This window comes from Podarcis pityusensis, assembly GCF_964106645.2.
Source record: "Podarcis pityusensis genome assembly, chromosome: 8".
Lineage (NCBI taxonomy): Eukaryota > Metazoa > Chordata > Lepidosauria > Squamata > Lacertidae > Podarcis > Podarcis pityusensis.
In genome coordinates this window covers 4840623-4856639 of record NC_138033.1, presented here as the reverse complement: position 1 = coordinate 4856639, position 16017 = coordinate 4840623, and the positions used below count along the sequence as shown (strand labels likewise).

The window sequence follows — 16017 nt, the reverse complement described above, 5'->3', positions numbered from 1 at the left end:
CCGCGTCGTTAGGGGGCGGGGAAGAGGGAGAAGACGGAACCCTCAGGCAACCTCTGATTGGGCAGCGCGGCGCCCAAGAGAAGAAACGCCGTTACGCGGGTTGCTGATTGGGGAGTCCGAACTGGGGGGCGTGGCTTAGTTCCGCGCGCCGGGAAGGACGAGGCGTCTTTCTTTCTCCTCGTCGGCTGCCGCGTGCGCTGGGCCTGCGTCGAATCGGTGAGGCATCGGGCGTCGGGGGGGCCATCGGGGCGGGAGGCGACGCGGAGCCGGGAATGGCGGGCCGGGCCTTCCTGGCGGCAGCGCGGTTTTTGTCCCGCGGTCCATTTTTCGATGCCGGCAGCGGGCAGAGGCGCCGCAACATCCGGGCATTTCCCCTGCTTCTCGGCACTCGACATCCGGGCATCCGCCGTTGCTCCGTTTGGCTTAACATCCGGGACTTTCGGCCTGTGCCTGATCCAGCAGCCAGGCTCTTCTTGGGTCAGTGTAGAACCTCCAGGTCCAGCGGCAGTCTATCTGGATTGCCAAGTTCTTTGGAGCATTTGGCCCCTGGGAGAAGTGGAGGCTGGGCTACAAAATCATCATCACCATTTTATTTGTATGCCGCCTTTCCACAGTTAAAACAATGCTCAAGGTGGCTTACAATATGAAAATATTTACATAATTACAAATATAGCAAAATAGTCATAAAAATTATGAATTCTGGTGCTGGAGGAGACTCTTGAGAGTCCCATGGACTGCAAGAAGATCAAACCTATCCATTCTGAAGGAAATCAGCCCTGAGTGCTCACTGGAAGGACAGATCCTGAAGCTGAGGCTCCACCTCATGAGAAGAGAAGACTCCCTGGAAAAGACCCTGATGTTGGGAAAGATGGAGGGCACAAGGAGAAGGGGACGATGGAGGACGAGACAGCTGGACAGTGTTCTCGAAGCTACCAGCATGAGTTTGACCAAAGTGCGGGAGGCAGTGGAAGACAGGAGTGCCTGGCGTGCTCTGGTCCAGGGTGTCACAAAGAGGCGGACACGACTAAATGACTAAACAACAATAAAAGTCATAAAAATAAAATACATTAAAAGCTACATAACCAAACTGCACAATTTCCACATAAAAATAAAGAGACAAAAAGTTAATACCGGTAATATCAGTTAATATCAGTAATAATGGCAAAAACCTCCAACGAAACTTCTCCCACAATACCCCAATCCTTGCTGGGCAGCAGCCACAGAAGCAGTCTTTATGAGGCCTGTCAGGCCCTGCCCTGGGCCAGGTGGGGAGAGGCAGGAACAGGGCCCTCAGGCACTCAGCAGCAAGATGTTCTTAGGCTCTTGTCTCCCTTTTTCCTGTGTTTTGGAGCCACTCAGTGAACAGTGTTGGAGGGAAAAGGGCCAAATTTCCCTAGAACTGCTGCCTCATCTGGGAGCCAGTGTGGCGTAGTGGTTAAGAGTGGTGGACTCGTAATCTGGTGAACCGGGTTCGCATCTCTGCTCTTCCACATGAAGCTGCTGGGTGACCTTGGGCCAGTCACACTTCTCTGAAGTCTCTCAGCCCCACTCACCTCACAGAGTGTTTGTTGTGGGGGAGGAAGGGAAAGGAGATTGTTAGCCGCTTTGAGACTCCTTCGGGTAGTGATAAAGTGGGATATCAAATCCAAACTCCTCTTCTTCATCATCTGGACTAGAAAGCTGTTTTGCGTTGTTCAGGAGGGTCTGCCTCAATGCTTTCTGAGAAAGAGTTCCAGCTTTTGGGGGTGGGGGCAGACTTGGCAGCAGCTGTGTCTACTTTTGCATAAGTGTCTCTGTTGTTCAGAAATGTGTCCCATTTCTTCCTGTTCTGACAAGTTTTGTTTTGCCCCTCCAGAGTCGGCTGTTGACAGTGTGGTCGTCGTGATGGCTGTCCCCGAAACGCGGCCCAATCACACCATCTACATTAACAATCTCAACGAGAAAATCAAGAAAGATGGTGAGAGGCTGTTCATTCCTCCTTTGTTTCTTACCGGCTCACATCTCAGATACTGTCCCAATTTCCTGAATTTTGCACAGAGAAGGTTGGAGTGCTTTTGGCTCCCAACTTTCCTCTGCAGTACTGGGCGTAGTTTGAGTGTTATGAGTGCCCATCACAGTATGTAAATTGGCAGGGTGCAGGTTCCAGTCGTTTGTTTTGGCCATTTTTAATTGCAATTCTGCTTGGACCTTATGACCACCGCAGCACCTCACGTGCAGTTGTGCTATCTTAGAAGAATGTACAGTGGAGCCTCTGGTTACGTTGCCTCTGGCTTACGTCACCCTTGGGTTGCGACCTGCGCAAACCCGAAAGTACTGGAGTGGGTTACTTCCGGGTTTGCGCACGCACAGAAGTGCTAAATCATGGGTGCGCAGATGCGATGCTTTGGGTTGCGTCGTTTTCCGGTTGCGGCAGGGCCTCCAGAACAGATCCCCGCCGTAACCCGAGGTTCCACTGTAAAACAAAATAATGGAACTTATTTGTTGAATGCCCACTGCTGGTCCCGTGCTGTGCTGGGTTATTTAAACCAAGATCAGCACTTTGAACGTAGGCAGTCAGCAGCCAAAGTTGGTGCAGCTGCAGCTGCCGCTTTGAATGAGCCGCACACAGAGGTAGCTGGCCTGAGGCCCCCAAGCTGCTTTTGGTTGGCCTCCTGCCGTGCGGCAAAGCCCAGGAAGTATTTGAGGACCACAAGGACACTTCCCACAAGGAAGTATTTGAGGACCTCTGTGTGCCCCCTTCCAAGAGGCACAGGGAGGGCAATTTCTATGCACCTGCCAGCAGAAGACTCTCCCCAGTGAGGCTTGCCTGGCACCAACACTGCCCTCCTTCCAGCACCAAGGAAAGACCTTGATATTCTCCGGGATGCTTAGACAGGTTTCCTGGGGTCAAAGTGTAACTGTGTGTAATCTGCTTCCCCCCTCTTTAGAGCTGAAGAAATCTCTCTATGCCATTTTCTCCCAGTTTGGCCAGATCCTCGACATCCTGGTCTCCCGCAGCCTGAAAATGCGGGGACAGGCCTTTGTCATCTTCAAAGAGATCAGCAGCGCAACCAACGCCTTGCGCTCCATGCAGGGCTTCCCCTTTTACGACAAGCCCATGGTAAGTGGGGGCTGCTTCTGTGGGGGGAGGCCGCCTTCTTCGCTCCTTGGCAAAGAGGGAAAGGCCCACCTAGGCTGAGGCTTTAAACGTTTTCTTGCAGCCTCCTTCGCGTTTGGAGGTCCTCCTGCATTTTGGGTTCTGGCAGGCCTGGTTATAATAATAATAATAAATTTTTATTTATACCCCGCCCTTCCCAGTTCAAAAATTGGGCTCAGGGCGGCTAACAACAAATTTAAATTTATTGCAACAAAAAAACAGCATAAAATACAGTATAAAACGTGAATAATAATAAATTCAGAATTCAAAAATCAATTTAGGGGGGAAATCCATCCAATAAACGTTAGATGATCACCAGGGCTAGCTGGCAAAATTAGTCCTATTTGGGCCAGCCTGGAGACCAGGGGAGAATTAGCTGTGGGATCCCAGAGCGGGTAATCTTCATAAATAGGGGAGGGGGGGAAGGAAGAGGAATAAAAGATCAGGCTAAGTTCAAGTTGAAAGCCAGGCAGAATAGCTGTGTCTTACAGGCCTGATGGAAGGAGGTTAAATCCTGCAGGGCCCTGGTCTCATGGGACAGAGCATTCCACCAGGTCGGAGCCATCACTGAAAAGGCCCTGGCAGAGGATAGTCTGATTTCCTTAGGGCCCGGGACCTCTAAACTATGATTATTCATGGACCTTAAGGTCCTCTGCGGGGCAGACCAGGAGAGGCGGTCCCATACGGTGTCTGCATTGTGCGTTTTCCTCCCTGGCCAACCAAGCACTCCTCTTTCCACCCCCAGAGGATCCAGTATGCCAAATCCGACTCTGACATCATCGCCAAGATGAAGGGCACGTTTGTGGAGCGGGACCGCAAGCGAGAGAAACGGAAGCCCAAAGGCCAGGAGGTGCCAGCCACCAAGAAGCAGATCCCTGGGGGAGCGGCACCGGTGGCCCCTGCCGTCCAAGGCGCTGTGCCGGTGAGTATCCGGACCCGGGTGCCCACAAGGCGCTCTCCCTCCTTCCCATCTGCTGGGCCTGGGACAGGACAGTAATATCTGTCTTGCATGATCCCTCTAGATTGTTCCCGTTTAGGTCTGCTGCTTGGAGACCCTTTTCCCTGTTGGGCTATCCTACCGTAGGGTGATGGGGCTGATAGCAGAGTTTGGGACGTTGATCCTTCAGAGAAAGCACAATTTGCAAATGTAAAGAGATTCTGGTTGCAGCTTTCTGAGTTGGACCTTGGGCCTTCCTGCTGTAATAATAATAATAATAATAATACTTTATTATTTATACCCCGCCCATCTGGCTGGGTTTCCCCAGCCACTCTGGGCGGCTTCCAACAGAATATTAAAATACAATAACCTATTAAACATTAAAAGCTTCCTTAAAGAGGGCTGCCTTCAGATGTCTTCTAAAAGTCTGGTAGTTGTTGTTCTCTTTGACATCTGGTGGGAGGGCGTTCCACAGGGCGGGTGCCACTACTGAGAAGGCCCTCTGCCTGGTTCCTTGTAACTTGGCTTCTCGCAGCGAGGGAACCACCAGAAGGCCCTCGGCTCTGGACCTCAGTGTCCGGGCAGAACGATGGGGGTGGAGACGCTCCTTCAGGTATACAGTGGTACCTCAGGTTACAGACTCTGCTAATGCAGAAATAGTACCTCGGGTTAAGAACTTTGCTTCAGGATGAGAAGAGAAATCGTGCGGTGGCAGTGGGAAGCCCCATTAGCTAAAGTGGTGCTTCAGGTCAAGAACAGTTTCAGGTTCAGAACGGACCTCCGGAACGAATTAAGTACTTAACCCGAGGTACCACTGTACTGGACCGAGGCTGTTTAGGGCTTGAAAGGTCAGCACCAACGCTTTGAATCCCTTCTGCTCCCTCTGTCCTTTTAGTGGGTTGAGCCGAGCAGAGAGGGGGCTCCTGGGAAGCCTTTCTTTTGGCCCCAGAGTATTTGCAGTTTGTCACGCGTGTGTTTTCTCTCTCTGCCTCTGTAGGGCATGCCGCCCATGAACCAGGCCCCTCGTATGATGCACCACATTCCAGGCCAGCCGCCCTACATGCCCCCTCCGGGAATGATGCCTCCCCCAGGCATGGCACCTGGCTCCATCCCCCCGGGGGCGATGCCACCGCAACAGATGCTGCCTGGCCAGATGGCTCCAGCCCAGCCGGTGAGTGGGGATGGGGAGAGGACTGCCCTGGGATGGGTGGGGAGAACCACAATGCAGAACCCACTGGTTTGGTGGGTCTGGTGCTGATCTGCCATCAGGCAAGATGGCGGGTCTGTGAAGTTGTGGGTGAGATGGGAGCAGGGTGGGTCATTGGCAAGAAAGGCCTAGCCACGCTTGCGTTGGGTGGGGGGCAACCTGCCTCCCCTGCTCTGAGGGCTCAGGGTGTCTTGGAGTTTTCATCATGCCTGGATCTTTCTGTCTGTTTGCAGCTGTCAGAGAATCCTCCGAATCACATCTTGTTCCTCACCAACTTGCCGGAAGAGACGAACGAATTGATGCTCTCCATGCTTTTCAATCAGTAAGTACCTGGCTGTGTTTCTCGCCACTAGGAGGGGCAGGCGGAAGTTTCCGATCTGCGGTGTTCTCTGGGGAAGGCAAAGCTGGGGCCGCCAGGGGAAGGCTTGCTTGGTAGTTGTGTTGTGGGTCTTCTTCAGTTAACCACACCAGTTGTGTTAAGACAGCTTTAGTTGTTTAAAGCAGCAGCCGCTGGGGAACCCACAAAAGCTCTGCTGCTGAGCCAGAATTCCTTCCTGCTCACCATGCCCACATATCCCCCCCCCAAAAAAATCATTTCCTCAGGCCCCTGAGCAACACTCCAGTTCCCATCTCCATCTCGTCATTCCTCCCCCCCCCTCCATCTTTGCCCTTGGACCGGGGTCCGTCCTGGTCTTCCATTCCCATGTTGCCCCCCTTTCTCTCTACTTTCCACCCTCTAGTTCCCATGTTGGGGCGAAGCCTTCATCTCCTCTCGCTCTCCCCCCCCCCCAGGTTCCCAGGCTTCAAGGAAGTGCGTCTGGTTCCCGGGCGCCACGACATCGCCTTTGTGGAGTTTGACAACGAGGTTCAGGCTGGAGCCGCCCGTGACGCTCTCCAGGGATTCAAGATCACGCAGAACAACGCCATGAAGATCTCCTTTGCTAAGAAGTGATGCCTCCGCTGTCCCTGGGCAACTCTCTCCCTGCCCTTTCTAGTTAGTGCCTGTGAAATGGTTTGGGGGGGGGGGCGGAGCTGTTGTTCTGTTCTGTTCTGTTCTGCGAGGTAAGTGGTGTGTGTGCGTGAGAGTGAGAGGGAGCCCAGCAGCACAAAAGGGCAGCCAGATCTTGCTGTTCCTGAGCCAAGAGACCCATACAAACTGCCCCCTGCTACTCTTGGGGACTTGGAAGTGTGTGTGTGTGCGCGCGCGCGCGCGTATGTACACAGGCAGCTGGGGATAGTAGCCGACTCCTTGCAAAAGCATTGTACCCAGGGTCTGACGGCCAGACATTGCACCTGGAGCTTTTCTGTTTTGCAATAAAACAACCACCGGTTTATTTTTCACCTTGGACTTTGGCTCTTATTAACTGGAGACTCCCAGGTCATCTTTGGAGGGGGCTGCACACCGTATTTCCACACACAATCAGCCTTGCAAAGAGTGCACTGACTATTACTGGCCTGTCCTCCCAAACGGACCAAAGTTAGTCACGGAAACTTAGAGGAGATTCTTAACACGTCGTGGGCAAGTAGCTACGTGGCTGTTCCAAAACCTGCGGCCTCACCTGTATCTTTGTAGCCATAAGAACTCTTCTCCAGCAGCGAGGATGGGGCTACTGTCTTATTTATTGCAATCACATCCCACTTCTTTCTCCGTGGAGCAAAGGTGGCATATACATCATTCTCCTCCCTCCACATTCACTCCCCACAACAGCCCTGCGAGGGAGGGTAGTCCCAAGAGTGGCCCGAGGTCATCCAGTGAATTTCCTGGCCAAGTGAGGCATTTGAACCCTGATCTTCCAGGTCGTGATCCCACACCCTAACCCAACACACCAGCTTCCTTTTGCTCTTGCGAGTGCCAAACAGAAGCCTCAGGGGTCTCACTCTTTAGCTCCAGGGAGCTGAGGCTGATGGACTTTCAAACTGTGCACTGGAGGTGGCCAAGAAGCTGGCGTGAGTTTTGATAGCCAGCTGTGGGCATCCTTGGGAAGGTGGGTGCACACTGGGGTAGTGGGGCTTAATCTTAGGGTTCCCTCTCTACGCCAGGCCTGTGGTTCCTCAGCAAGCTTGGCCCTGCCTCAGTCTGCATCAAGTGCTCCTTATGCCCCGGGGAGAGAACGCATTTTGTTTGGGGGAGTTGGGACAAGTTCAGCAGAAACTCATAGTGAATAAGTTTCCTTCTGAAGTTGGGTGTGTGTGACGGACAGACGGGGCCTTGCTTGGTCAACCTGAGCAGCTATGCTTTCTGTAATTTCAGTGGATAAAATAAATCTGGGGTGACTCTTGCTGCGCCTTTCAGGACAGAGACTCCGTAGCCAACTGATTCCCCTGCCTTGTCTTGTTAATAGCTGTTGTGTAGTCCTCTGTCCTGGGCGGCTGAACCCCAGCTTCCTGGCTCCCTTCCAGGCCCTGTTTTGCTCCTTTTCCTGCCCTCCCGAGAAAGGAGGGCAGCACACAAGGTAGTCTGTGTGTGTGGACAGGGAGCCCTTTTCTTCCAGGGCTGGCCTGTTCTGCCGTCTGCTTCCTGTTTAGCCAGGCAGCAGCCCCAGATCAGATCCATTTGCTCCCCCACTTGCTGTGTTTATTTGAAGCCTTACAAAGTTGTGCAGCTGGCAGAAAATTAGATTCAGAGTTCTTGGCCCGCTGTGTCAGGCTTGTGAAATCCGGGAGAAGGGGAAGGCAGTGTGAAGATCTGAGTTACGTAGGTGTTCCTGCAACACTATCCCCTTCCATCTCTGGGGGCTGGATCCTTACTCCTGAGAAACTGGAGCATTGGTGGACGTTCCATGACATCAGGGTAACTCAGCCAGCAGGGGAGAGGGTGGGGCTGGCAGGCTTCGGCCAACGATGCCGCCTGGGCAAACCTAGACAGGCTACAAACAGCATCTCGTCCCCGTCTGGTTTCTCCACAAGAAAAGCCTTTGAGGCTGTGTGTCTGGCCAGTCTGCAGAAATGGGGGGTCTTGCTTGGGGCACCCTCGGGGCCTCCCTTCTACTCCTCAGTGCCCTTTGGGGACCCGTGTGGGGCGGGCAGCAGATGGGCAAGCTTGCGGACAAGAAGCTGTGTGCTGACGCCGAATGCGACCGTGAGTCCCCTCGCCTCTTTGTTGTGGAAGATTGGGGGGTGGGGAGGAAGAGGTCCTCTAGGAAGCTCAGCGAGATGGGGGAAAGGGTGCCCCACAATTTGTTCCCAGGAGCCAGAAGTTTGCAACAGGAAAACGCAGGAGGGAAGAGGGTTCGAATCCTGATTGCTCTTTCTCCACAAGCATCCGGTTAGCCACTAGGGAAGCCCTTTTGGCCTGACCCAGCAGGTATTTGAAGAACTGGGAAAAGGATAAACCATTGGGGTCCAGAATACCGGTACCTTCTCTTATCTGGGAGCGGACAGTGTGTTGGGCTTCTTTATAAAAGTGCATGGGATACAGAAATAATTTTTGCTCCTCTGCCTTAATACGAAGGCTGCCTCTTGCATAGCAGTCGTTGGGGGGCAGCAATGAGGAAAAGGGTGCTGTTCTCCTGTCCTCTGTGTTTTCATTTAAAAAAATGTTACTTGATGCTTATTCAAAGATATATAAAAATTCATACACATTAGAAGGTTTCTTTTTATAAGGCACTGAAATAAGACAGATATTTAATTGGGAAAGAACAGAGGCAGAAAGGAAAAAAGAAAAGAAAGCAAAAGAAGAGGAAAATAATAAAGATAAAAAGACGTCTGGTTCTCTGTTCTGCAGCAAAATATAGTCTTCATTCATTAACATTCAACCACTCTATCTTCTATAAACCCAATATTTTTTCAATCTTCGTATCATTTGTTACAAGTTCGTTGTATCTTTCATGCAAAAAGTATCCAGTCCTTAAGAAATGTCAGAAATTATTTTTCTCTAATGCGTCCTGCATGTTTCCTACGAAGCACCAGGGGGACTTTCTGAGAGTACGCTGTTCAAGAGCAGAACGGACAACCTCGCAAGGCGGTCAACGCTCCTTTGTTGGGGCTTTTTAAGCAGAGGCCAGAGAATGGTTTTATGATCCTTCCTCCCCAAAGGGAGCAGTGTAACAAGATTACGTAAAGACAACTTTAAATGGCACTTTGGAGCGTGGGGTTAAAACCAGCTGTGTTGAAAACTTCCATTGGCCAAAAAGCCTGGACAAATCACTCCATTTCTATCCCAAGGAGCTCACAGTGGCTTACAATAGTTCTCCACCTCTTTTTATCCTCGCAACAACCCTGTAGGGTAGGTTCGGCTGTGAGACACGGAGCAGCCCAAGGTCACCCAGGAAGCTTGACCCTGGCTGAATTCGGATTCAAACTCTTGACTCCCTAGGAAGAGTGAGGATGCTTCCCTTCCCTTGGGACAGAGAGCTTTCCAAAGCAATGAGGGGAGAGACTTGCGACTTTCCGCTTCCTCCAGTTGCAAAGGATTCCTTTGGTTTTACATTCCAACTTTAAAAAATAGCTCCTGAGCTTTGGTTTTCCTCTTCCCTCGCGGTTCTTATTTCCTTGCGTGCTGTGGTGTTTTTTTAATATACATTGTAAGCCTGTGGGGCAGAGACTGTCTTGTTGTGATTTTGGGCAAGCTGCTGCCCTGGGAGCCTCTTTGCCTGAAGACATAGCTGTCAGCTTACAGATTTGAAAATAAGGGACCAGCGGCCTCGAAAATAAGGGATCAGCAGCCAAAATAAGGGATTTTGCTATTTTTAAAGAGTTACATACATTGGTAGGATTGACAGATGCTGTCAATCCGGCATGAGGCGGTTGTGGCGCGGCTGCGGCCGCTGAAGCACCACCCTTCTGCATCCCTCCCCATCCCCTCCTCTTCCTCCTCCCTTGGGCCGCCTCCTCAGCTGCCACCACCGCTGCCGCCTCCGGGCTCGCGGACAGCATGGGCGAGAGTCTCTCTCAGGCGGGGAAGGGCTGATGGAACTCCTCGCGCCAGGATGACAGCGCCAGTGCACGCTCTCTCGCGCGGCGGAGGACCCCGAGCCACTGCTTCCCTCCCGAGCCGGGCGAGCATGAAACCCGGGAAATTTAAGGGACAGCAGCGGGATACGGCGCTGGGATAAGGGAGTTTCCCGCCAAATAAGGGACGGTTGACAGCTATGCCTGAAGAGAGGGGTACAGATGCTCTGATGTGGGCATGGCTTTGTTGGGGGGAAGGAGAGGACAACCCTTCCCCAGACGCATCATGTGGGCGCCATGTTCCTTTGGGATGGTGGGATTTCAGGCGGCCCCCTGTGCTTCTCCCCCCCCATTGCAGATCCCATCTCCATCGCGGTTGCTCTCCACGACTACATCGCGCCCGATTGCCGCTTCATCCACATCCAGAGGGGCCAAGTGGTCTACGTCTTTTCCAAGCTGAAGGGCCGTGGGCGACTCTTCTGGGGAGGCAGTGTGAGTAGCTGCCAGGGGGCGCCAGTTGGCCGTCAAATCGTGGCGTGTCAGGGGGTTGGGCTAGATGGCCACCGGGAACCCTGAAAACTGGGAAGCAGTGAGCATGACCTGCGTTGTCCCAGCACCTGGGTCCCCATAGCAGTTGCCCTGGGTTCGGATCCTGCTCCTGCCCCTGGCTGTGTCCTTCCTGGGCCTTCTCCATGTGATGGGACTCTGTGGAGAAGCTGGTTGTGTTCCTGCCTCCCAAACAGGGGCAATAAATAGTAGGGGATGATCTCAGAGTAGGCAGTTAAATTGTAAGGTAAAGGTGTTTTAAGCATGGTGTGCACCATATGGCTTGAACCTGCCTTACATGTACCACATAATACCTGTTCCAAACTTTTAGTGGCCTTTGGAACTCCCTGCCTATTGAACTTTTTGGGTCGCCTGCTAATAACATCATTTTGTTTAGACAGGCCTGTCCAGGTGGTTTAGAAAGCGGCTGCAAGTTTAAATTTGCTATTAAGTCTATTGTTGGGATGTGGGTGGCACTGTGGGTTAAACCACAGAGCCTAGGACTTGCCGAGCAGAAGGTCGGCGGTTCGAATCCCCACGACGGGGTGAGCTCCCGTTGCTCGGTCCCAGCTCCTGCCAACCTAGCAGTTCAAAAGAACGTCAAAGTGCAAGTAGATAAATAGGTACCGCTCCGGTGGGAAGGTAAACGGCGTTTCCGTGCGCTGCTCTGGTTCGCCAGAAGCGGCTTAGTCATGCTGGCCACATGACCCGGAAGCTGTACGGGCTCCCTCAGCCAATAAAGCGAGATGAGCGCCGCAACCCCAGAGTCGTCCGCGACTGGACCTAATGGTCAGGGGTCCCTTTACCTTTACTAAGCCTATTGTTATTATTTAATGTGTTCAGCAGCCTTAAGTTATCACTAAGGAAAATCAACAACAATAATCTTATTGTTTTGCAAGCCGATTTCTGGTGTTGTTGTTTAATCAAGTGTTGTATAAATTTGATGAAAAAGCAAATCATTAAATCGCATGAAGGTGGCACTTCCCACAATAGCCAGCAGAGGGAGCCCCTTCTATGGGGAAAACGGACCCAGGTGTGTCCTGCTCCACCCCCTTTTTTTGGCGCAGGTGCAAGGAGACTATTATGGGGAGCAGCCAGCCCGCCTGGGATACTTCCCCAGCTCCGTCATCCAGGAAAACCAGTACCTGAAGCCAGGCAAGGTGGAAGTGAAAACTGACGTAAGTTTGGGGTGACTTGGGGGGTGGGGTGGGAGGGGGCACAGTGGGGAGAGCTCCCCCTTTTCCATGAAGGACCAGGTGCGCAGCCTGGGAGTCATTCTGGACTCACAGCTGTCCATGGAGGCGCAGGTCAATTCTGTGTCCAGGGCAGCTGTCTACCAACTCGATCTGGTACGCAGGATGAGACCCTCCCTGCCCACGCACTGTCTCGCCAGAGTGGTGCATGCGCTGGTTATCTCCCGCTTGGACTACTGCAATGCGCTCTACGTGGGGCTACCTTTGAAGGTGACCCAGAAACTACAACTAATCCAGAATGCGGCAGCTAGACTGGGGACTGGGAGTGGCCGCCGGGACCACATAACACCAGTCCTGAGAGATCTGCATTGGCTCCCAGTATGTTTCTGAGCACAATTCAAAGTGTGGGTGCTGACCTTTAAAGCCCTAAACGGACTCGGTCCTGTATACCTGAAGGAGCGTCTCCACCCCCATCGTTCAGCCCGGATGCTGAGGTCCAGCGCCGAGGGCCTTCTGGCGGTTCCCTCATTGCAAGAAGTGAGGTTACAGGGAACAAGACAGAGGTCCTTCTCGGTAGTGGCGCCCACCCTGTGGAACGCCCTCCCTTCAGATGTGAAGGAAATAAGCAGCTATCCTATTTTTAAAAGATATCCGAAGGCAGCCCTGTTTAGGGAAGTTTTTAATATATAATGCTGTATTCTTTTTAAAACTCGATTGGGAGCCGCCCAGAGTGGCTGGGGAAACTCAGCCAGATAGGCGGGGTACAAATAATTTATTATTATTATTATTATTATTATTATTATTATTATTATTCCATCCCTGAACCCTTTCCCTGCCTCCTCTCCTTGTCCACTGGGCCACAAGATGCGAAAAGCATGTGCCGTCGGGCGGGGAGAGCAGCCCCCTAACAAGTGGGGCAGGTTGGGAGATTTGCATTTTGGGGTTCCCTGCCTAGGAGGAGAAACCTTCCTTTCTTTCAGAAATGGGACTTCTACTGCCAGTGACTCAAGCAGACCGGATTGGGGTGACGCCCCAGCTCTCGATCCCGGAGACCGCGCCAGCCTTGCAGGGTAGGCTGCCTGGGAGTCTCACGCCTTCTCTGCCTAGTTCTCTCTAGATGCTGCTGTTTTCCTAAGTGGGCCTTGCAAGGGGGTGAGGGCTGCATCCTGCATCTGCCCCCCAGGTGTAGATGAGGATGGGAGCTTCAATTGACACAACTGACCCCTTGAAATAAAGTGCTTTCTGAGCAAAAACCGTACTGATATATTTTATTTATTTATTAAATTTTTTATTAGATTTTCCACAGTGATAACACAAACCACAAAGCAAAATGATACACAAAAACAGAAAAAGAAGAAAGAAAGAAAAGGGGGGAGGAAGAATAAACAGATAAACAATAACAACAAACTTAATTCTTCACAAATCCAACTTTTTAAACATCTTGATTGACTTCCTCAAATCCCTCCCTTCTGAGTTTCCTTGTAATTAAAAGTAACAGCTTTCCAATATCATTATTAAACTAAAACAATTTCCAATTATAGTCCATCTTATTCACTTTTCTTAACATTCTAAATCCCATTTATTTAATTATAACTTAATTTAATCCTAGGCCTATTTTTGATCTTGAGAACCGGAGAGCACAAGAAAAGACTGCTGGGTCTGCCCAATGGGACTTCTAGGCCAGCATCCTATTATGGGAAACCAGCAGTCAGGATTCGAACACAGGACCAACATTCTCCCCTCTTGCCGTTTCCAGCCACGGGGGTTCAGAAGCCTGGCTGCCTCCAAAGAATAGCGATCCTGGCTAGTCGCCATCCCTAGCCCTCTCATCCTCTGTGAATTTGTCCCATCCTCTTCTAAAGCCATCCGAGTTGGTGGCCCTTTGCTGCCTCCTGGGGGAGGGAGTTCCACAGGTTAACATAGCAGCAAGGATGGCTGCCAGCATGGAGGGCTTCTGAACCCCACTTGCTCCCGTGCTCGGATCCTAATTGCTGCTTTCCCAAAACAAAACAACAACAAACCTCTGCTTACGTGAAACATATTCAATAAACACACAAGACGTAACCGGCTGTACGTTTGAAAAAATAATGTATACCATTCATTGTATTGAATTGTAGGTTTCAACAGAAGTAACTCAAAGTTCAACGGAAAAAGTAGAAGACCCAGTAAGGTAAAGGTAAAGGGACCCCTGACCACTAGGTCCAGTCACGGACGACTCTGGGGTTGCAGCGCTCATCTCGCTTTATTGGCTGAGGGAGCCAGCATACAGCTTCCGGGTCATGTGGCCAGCATGACTAAGCCACTTCTGGCGAACCAGAGCAGCGCACGGAAACACCGTTTACCTTCCCGCCGGAGCGGTACCTATTTATCTACTTGCACTTTGACATGCTTTCGAACTGCTAGGTTGGCAGGAGCAGGGACCGAGCAACAGGAGCTCACCCCATCGCGGGGATTCGAACCACCGACCTTCTGATCGGCAAGTCCTAGGCTCTGTGGTTTAACCTACAGCGCCACCCATGTCCCTTTAGAAGACCCAGTGGATCAGTTCATTTTCTAATCAGTTTATGCATAAGGTCCATATACAGTGGTACCTTGGGTTAAGTACTTAATTCATTCCGTAGGTCCGTTCTTAACCCAAAACTGTTCTTAACCTGAAGCACCACTTTAGGTAATGGAGCCTCCTGCTGCCACTGCGCCGCCGGAGCACGGTTTCTGTTCTCATCCTGAAGCAAAGTTCTTAACCTTAGGTACTATTTCTGGGTTAGGAGAGTCTGTAACCTGAAGCGTCTGTAACCTGAAGTGTCTGTAACCTGAGGTACCACTGTATGTGAAAGTGTCTATTCCACCTGTCTGTTCATAGAGTCCAACAATCCACACAAAAGGTTGTTACAGTTCCACAGTTTATGCAAAAACTGATTAGAGAATGCACTGATCCACTGGGTCTTCTACTTTTTTCTTTGAACTTTGAGTTACTTCTGTTGAAATCAACAATTCAATACAATGAATTGTATATATTATTTTTTCAAACGTAAGGCCGGTTACGTCTTGTGTGTTCATTGAACAGCTTTCCCAAAACAGGCGTCAGGTAGGCTGCAAGCCTGATCAGCCAGCTCTTCTGATGCGCTCGGGAGTCCGCCGACGGTCATTGCCCTCTGCTCATGTTCAGAGGCGCTCTTTCACCCGGAGCGCTGCATGCTCTGCAGTCACATCGGGGGACTGAGGCTGTGGGGCTGAGTCTCCGAAATGAGCTGTGATCTGCTGCCCTTGCCGAACCATCGCCTTGGGGGAGAGAACACAGAGCTGGCCATGGGCAGGTGCCAGCTGAGCCCTGGGAATGTAGGTCAACTCTCTTTCCCTGCTTGGCAGCAATTTGCCTCCCCTCCGCAGCCTGGCAGAGCCCCCTCCCTGGCCTCCAGCCGCCGCCCTGACCCAGTTCCTGGGCCATGGCAGAAGGCTCGGGTCACACCTGCTGCCCCAACGCCCCCACGATGCCAGCACAATCGGCCAGTTTCTCAGGTGGTTGTATCATGGCCTCATCAGGCTGGCATTGCCCCTGTCCCCTGGCTGGGATGCCCCTGCACCCCACTGCCTGTAGGGTGAGGGGCTCCAGAGGCTTCCTTCTCCTCCCTGCCCCCCCCCCTTGTTCCAGCCCCACCACTGCTCAGTTTTCCAAAGATCGCTATCTGCTCCACAAGCTGACGCACGTGAGCAAAGTCCGTGGCGCCACGGGATTAACAGAAGCAGGAGGTTGGCGCTTGGCCTTTGAACCAGAGGGGGACCCGGGGCAGTAAGCGGGGGCTGGTCATGTGCCAGAGGGACAAAAGCATTGGGGGGGCAGGCAGACGATGCCAAGGTAGACAGCTCTCTGTTTTCTCTGTCCTGGCACCGGAACGCAGAGCAGAGAGCGGCATGCATTTATTGAGCGGGAAAATAGCAGAAACACAGAGGAAACAATAACAAGAGGAAAGGCCGGTGATAAAATAACAATAGACTTAAAATAGATCGGTGCTCGTGTCGGCTTTCTAAACCTCAGGGCAGAGGCAGAGGTCCTGAATGGGGTGACTGTGCTCCTGAAGGACCAGGTGCGCAGCCTGGGAGTCATTTTGGA

The 16017-nt window shown here is 51.9% G+C and overlaps 2 protein-coding genes across 2 annotated transcripts; both read left to right on the top strand.

The window, feature by feature from the left end:
- The first annotated feature begins 66 nt into the window (after window positions 1–66).
- On the top strand, window positions 67–6621 carry SNRPA (small nuclear ribonucleoprotein polypeptide A). Its single transcript, XM_081019239.1, has 7 exons — window positions 67–216; window positions 1856–1957; window positions 2928–3100; window positions 3882–4058; window positions 5071–5244; window positions 5514–5602; window positions 6073–6621. Exons 2-7 carry the CDS (start codon window positions 1885–1887, stop codon window positions 6230–6232), a joined length of 846 nt encoding a protein of 281 aa, XP_080875365.1. The 5' UTR covers window positions 67–216; window positions 1856–1884; the 3' UTR covers window positions 6233–6621.
- A 920-nt stretch (window positions 6622–7541) lies between these two features.
- Window positions 7542–13167, top strand: MIA (MIA SH3 domain containing). The gene is made up of 4 exons (XM_081019518.1): window positions 7542–8359; window positions 10529–10662; window positions 11784–11894; window positions 12890–13167. Exons 1-4 carry the CDS (start codon window positions 8227–8229, stop codon window positions 12911–12913), a joined length of 402 nt encoding a protein of 133 aa, XP_080875644.1. The 5' UTR covers window positions 7542–8226; the 3' UTR covers window positions 12914–13167.
- Window positions 13168–16017: the final 2850 nt, after the last annotated feature.

What these genes read in the sequence shown, in the direction of transcription:
- SNRPA (XM_081019239.1), top strand. Translation starts at nt 1,885, where the DNA reads ATGGCTGTCCCCGAAACGCGGCCCAATCACACCATCTACATTAACAAT. An exon ending in CCTTTTACGACAAGCCCATG is followed by an intron (nt 3,101 to 3,881) that starts GTAAGTGGGGGC and finishes TTCCACCCCCAG; the next exon opens with AGGATCCAGTATGCCAAATC. An exon ending in CTCTCCATGCTTTTCAATCA is followed by an intron (nt 5,603 to 6,072) that starts GTAAGTACCTGG and finishes CCCCCCCCCCAG; the next exon opens with GTTCCCAGGCTTCAAGGAAG.
- MIA (XM_081019518.1), top strand. Translation starts at nt 8,227, where the DNA reads ATGGGGGGTCTTGCTTGGGGCACCCTCGGGGCCTCCCTTCTACTCCTC. An exon ending in TGCTGACGCCGAATGCGACC is followed by an intron (nt 8,360 to 10,528) that starts GTGAGTCCCCTC and finishes CCCCCATTGCAG; the next exon opens with ATCCCATCTCCATCGCGGTT. An exon ending in GACTCTTCTGGGGAGGCAGT is followed by an intron (nt 10,663 to 11,783) that starts GTGAGTAGCTGC and finishes TTTTTGGCGCAG; the next exon opens with GTGCAAGGAGACTATTATGG.